General features: G+C 35.2%; 1 protein-coding gene across 1 annotated transcript; it reads left to right on the top strand.

Moving 5' to 3' along the window:
- Positions 1 to 1,168: 1,168 nt before the first annotated feature.
- On the top strand, positions 1,169 to 2,600 carry LOC136223623 (flavonol 3-sulfotransferase-like). Its single transcript, XM_066011734.1, has one exon. The coding sequence runs from the start codon at positions 1,242 to 1,244 to the stop codon at positions 2,292 to 2,294; it is 1,053 nt and encodes a 350-aa protein (XP_065867806.1). The 5' UTR covers positions 1,169 to 1,241; the 3' UTR covers positions 2,295 to 2,600.
- The last annotated feature ends 3,062 nt before the right edge of the window (positions 2,601 to 5,662 follow it).

Raw genomic sequence — 5,662 nt, 5'->3', positions numbered from 1 at the left:
GACTGCGTTTTTGGTGCGATTTTTTTTTTGCGTTTCAGGTTTTAGGTTTTTTAGCGATTTAAAACCTTGTTAGGGTCAGGGTTACGTTAAAAACTTGTTAGAAACCAACTGGAAACTTATTTAAAATGTATTTGCGTGTTTGAGTATTAGAAAAATCCTTTTATTTCAGCAGGAAGATAATTTCATGATTCATGCAATCCCGTCGCAGTGGAAGCAACTGCGAAATAAGTTCATATAAGTCATTTGAATTTTCTTCGGAGTTGCTTCCACTGCGAAAGAATTGCAGGAACTTGTTTTTACAGTTTTACCATCTGTTTCGCAATTGCTTCAACTACGAGGTATTTTAAAATTATTTTGTTTTGTAGTACATAACTGTGAAATACTTCTGTTTTCGTGTTTCCATTATACCTTCTTTCTGTCCTTTCCCATTAAATCACAGCGAAAATCGCTCCGAAGTTGTCTCAGTACAAAATATATTAAGTGATAGTATATATTAAAGGTATTTCGGGAAAGTTAATTTTGAAAGTATCTAGTATGATCAGTGTTGTAAAAGTCACTAGGTGCTAGTCGGACGGACAAGACCTCTCGAATTTGTATTTTTCTATTTTTTAGATTTATATTAAATAAATACTATATAAACACATTTAAAATATAAATTATACTATCTAATAATAATAATAATAATAAATATTATATAATAGAAAAATATAAATATTTATTTTAAATAAATAATAAAATAGTTATTAGTTAATACTAATTAATTGTATTATTTTTAACTAATTGTAATTTATAAATTGGGCTAATTTTAATCTATTTCAACCGATTTTAATCTGTTTCAGCCGATTTTTTCTGCCTAACCCAACTTGTCTGACTTAACCCGACTTGAACCGTCTGGGCGGAAGAAAATCGGGCTCCTGAGTTATGCCAACTAGTTATATAAAATTGGTCGGTGTTGTAAAAATCACTAATATATCGACCGATTAGTCACCGACTTGACCGATTTTTACAACACTGAGTATGATAAGAGGTGGTGTAATGAGTTTAAATATTAATTATAATATTGTGAAAAATATTTTATACCTTGTTAAAATATTTTATACTCTTTGACATTATTTGTATTTTTTATTGATTTGGATTCGAGGGTAGTTGTGTGTGGGGTGTCAACCTTGTTGGATGTTCCCAGTCTCATTTTCTTGTCAACTACCTAATTTTAATCCTTTATCCCAAATTGTTATAATGTGATGAAACTTGGGTTTGTTGTATATGGTATCATAAATTTTCTAATTATGGAAGTGAAGAGTGTAGAAAATGATAATTGTGAGATTGAGGAGACTACAAAAGAAAAAATAGAAAGGTTTCCAAGAGAGAAAGATTGGATTAGAGATATTAATCTGTTCAAGTACCAAGGTTTTTGGTACCCAGAATCATTCTTGGAAGGAATAATGTCAGCTCAACAAAAGTTTGAAGCAAGATCCACAGATATATTAGTGGCTAGCTCTTTGAAAACAGGTACAACCTGGCTTAAAGCTCTCACTTTTACCATTGCTACAAGATCTACCTTTCTTGATATTTCCACTAGCCCTTTACTCCAAAAGCTTCCCCATGATTGCATTCCTTTCTTGGAGATCGATCTTGCAAATTCAATGGATTCTAGTAACCCTAATCCTGATAATCATATTCCACTTATTGCCACTCACATTCCTTACAATTCTTTACCAAAATCTGCTGTTGATTCTGGCTGTAAAATTGTATACATATGGAGGGATCCAAAGGATGTTTTCGTTTCTCTGTGGTATTTTTTTGAAAAGATTCAGAAATCCAACAAGTCTGAACCTCCTATTCCTCTAGAAGAGGCTTTGGAGCTTTTCTGCAGAGGAATTTCCCTTTATGGACCTTATTGGGAACATGTGTTATCTTACTGGAAAGTGAAGGTTGAGTTTCCAGAGAGGATATTGTTCCTGAAATATGAAGAAATGAAGAAGGAAACAAGGTTTTATGTGATGAAGTTAGCAGAATTCATGGGGTATCCTTTTAGTGTGGAGGAAGAAGAAAATGGAGTTGTGGAGAAGATCATAAAAATGTGTAGCTTTGAGAATCTGAGTGAGCTTGAGGTAAATAAAAATGGAAGTCATAGGGAAAATACAAATATAGCTATGAAAAATAATGTTTATTTCAGGAAAGGAAAGGTTGGAGATTGGGAGAATGAGTTGACACCTCAAATGGCTGCTCGTTTAGATACAGTAACCAATCATAAATTTAGAGCTTCGGGTTTGCTTCTGTCGGAGGTTATATGATCTATGATTGAGCCTTAACTATTCGTTTGAGCTGGTGGTTTCGTGACAGAACCTTAATTTACTATTTTCCTATCTTCAACTCCAAATTTCACTTGTTTTTATTATTATTATTCACAGTTTTCTTTATATATGTGTGTGATGTATTATATATATATATATAATAAGAGCCTGCCTCTGTGTTGGCTTCACTTGTAATGCAGCTACTTTGTTTTTCTTATTATTTATGTTTTTACATTGGAATAATCTTATATTGTTTCATTTTTATAAGGGTAAATTTCAAATAAAATTCTTCTGGTTTCACTAATTTTCAGATAAAGGAGTATTATTTACTTTTTTTTCAAAGTAAGGACCAAGGTTTAACTTTAGCAAAATAAGGACTTTTTCGATTGATACTATTAAAATCACTCACTCTTGATGACTTCAAAAACGACATATTTTAAGTACTACTAATATTCTATGCAACTTTAATTCTTCAACTTTTTTATTTTGAGATTATTTAGATGGTGTTTGGTAAAGAGAGAAAGTTAATATTTAGAGAGAGAGTTCCAAAAAAGATGATTTTCGAAAATAGAAAATGTAGTTCCATAGCAAATATGACATTGAACAATTTTAAATCTTTAAAATTTTCATTTTCAGGTCGTTAAAGATGGTTTTAATAGCATTAATCCAAAAAGTCATTGTTTTTTTAAAAGTGTGAAACCTCAATCCTCGTTTTGACAAAAAGTAAACTACAATCTTTTATCTGAAAATTAATAAAACCACATGGGTTTTATTTGAAATTTACCCCTTTATAAATGATGAAGGCTAACAAGCCCAAAGGATAACAGCAAACCTAAACCCCAACCACACGGTTATCATTATGATTATGAGGAGACCTATGGTCATTTTTAAACAATATATTTTAGGTGTACTTAGAATTACGGTTGTAAATGAGCCGAGCCGTTCATGAGCGGCTCGACGTTCGGTTCGATAAAGATCGGCTCGGCTCGATTCGGCTCGATTTTTTAATGAACCGTTCATGAGCACGATTTTAGGCTCGGTTTGTAGACGAACCAAATTTGAGCAGACCAAAGCTCGCGAGCAAGCTCGATTAGAGGCTTGTAAAGAAGGTCATGAACAAGCTCGATAAAAGGTCGTGAGCTAACTCAATTATAATATTTATATATTTAAAAAAAATAAAGTTTCGTAATGTGTATAAATTTATATTGTTTGATGTATCGAATTTGATATTGTTTTGTTTGTGAACACCATAAATGAGCTCGTTTGTGAGCAAAACAAACGAGTTGCTTGTGATCAAAGCTCACGAGCACAAGAAATGAGTTTTTCATAGAAAAATAAACGAATTGCTCGTGAGCAAAGCTCGCGAGCACAACAAATGAGCTGCTCACGAACAAATAAAACGAGTTGTTCGTGAGCAAGCTCGTGAGCTTGATAAACGAGCTCGGCTCGTGAGCAGCTCGTGAACAATCGAGCTACTAAACGAACCGAGCTCGATAAGAAACTGCCGAGCCGAGCTCGAAAATACCAAAACTCGGTTCGGCTCGTTTACAGCCCTACTTAAAATATACTCATGGCCATTTTCAAACAAAATATTTTAGGTGTCCCCATAATATACCACATTTGTGATAATTCAAAGAAAATGGCGATATGAAATTTATCATCTAATCAGTAGGATGGCCTATCTCGATGTGAATGCTCAAATCTAATCTCTCAACTCTTGACATCGCAAAATAATCCAAAAAAAAAAAAAGGGACGATGAGGAGTGGTCCAAACTCTAAAAATCACCATCATATATACAATTGGAATTAGAAAAATCAAATCATGAAAAAACACATAGTGTGGTTTGATATATCAAAACTTAATGAACGGGAATTTAACTTTTTAGGTAAAAACACTCAAAAAAAAAATATTAATTAGCACTCAATGAATTACAATAAGCACCACTCTTAATGAATTCTAGATCTGTTATTGCAAACCGAAAATCGAACTAGCTTAAAAATTAGGACTGAACTAAACTAAACTATAATTCAATCTGCTTAGGTGCAGTTTTTTCGATTTTTAGGTTTTCGGTTCGGTTTTGTTTGTTGGAAAATTTTGAATAAAATTAAATATTCTTTAAATACCAACAAACAACTCCTTTCATGAATGGTCGTGTCCGTCGTGAACAGTCGTGTCTGTCTATGTACATTCGTGTTCGTTCGTGAAAAGACATATCCTTTGAGTTTTATTTATATAGAATTGAATTGTCAAATTCAATGATAAAAGTCTTAACGGTTGGAAAAAATATTCTCTGAAATTTTTCCTGCTCTCAGTCTGTTTATAGTATCTTGTTTTCCTACTCCGGATGATAACGAGCCTACACACGGTTTGAGTTCGCTTGTGTAATCTGTTGTATCCTGTGAGACGATCGTCAATAGGACGACATCTATTTTAAGGAAACTTGATGCGGACATCCTAACTGAGATCACTGATCACAGGCACTCTGGCGAATCCCCAGACATCAGATCCACGGAGGTTATACCAAGGAGGGCGGATCCCCAAGACAAGTAATAGGAGGGCGGATCCCCAAGACAAGCAAGCGGGGCGAATCTAGGAGTACGCAAGGAGGCGTCCCAACATCTACCTTGGACGGATCTCTAGGTTTACTTCCCCCCGAAGTAACTCACCAACAACCCTGACAATCCGTACCTGTACCAATGTACCGTTTGTCGGGGCGTATCACCTATTTTACCCTTTTAGGGATAGCCTTATTGTAACCCTAGTAGGGGTAATCCTTGTCTTTTGTTATCATTAAGGGGAAGTATTTAAACCCTCATTTTAACGGCAACTTTTATCTATCAAATATTATTCTCTTTGAGAACTTAAGGTTTATACCTTGTTTATCGGGATTCACTCCTTCTAGTTTAGCTAGAGAAGAACCTCTTTGTTGGTTTACGATTAAAACCTTCACTTATCGCTTTCAATCTGTATCAGTTGGTATCAGAGACGATCGTTTCCTGACCCGAAACTTCTTTTGGCAATGGTTCAACCCCGACAACCGCAAGATTCCATAGAAACCAGTGACCGGAGGTATTAGGAGCTGAGGGAGCACCTCGCGGAGCAGATCCAAGCCAGCCATGAACGGCAGAGGCAAACCGATCAACGGTTCCTGGAGCTAACCACCTCCTTAGAAAACTTCAAGCTGGAGGTTCTGGCGCTAATCCGACCAACCGCGGGAGGATCGACCTAGAGAAAGGAAGGAGCCCTTGAACAACCGCTTCCACAAATGGGTCCTAGGGATCCTGAGGTAAGAAGACCCAACTTTGTCATTGTGCATAACACTGATAGTGATAGTGATGACTTTGAGGGTGTCGGGAATGATGATACC

Source organism: Euphorbia lathyris, chromosome 3, assembly GCF_963576675.1.
Source record: "Euphorbia lathyris chromosome 3, ddEupLath1.1, whole genome shotgun sequence".
Taxonomy (NCBI): domain Eukaryota; kingdom Viridiplantae; phylum Streptophyta; class Magnoliopsida; order Malpighiales; family Euphorbiaceae; genus Euphorbia; species Euphorbia lathyris.
This window is presented reverse-complemented; position numbering and strand designations above follow the sequence as displayed.

Coding starts and splice junctions, on each gene's coding strand:
- LOC136223623 (XM_066011734.1), top strand. CDS start 1,242: ATGAAACTTGGGTTTGTTGTATATGGTATCATAAATTTTCTAATTATG.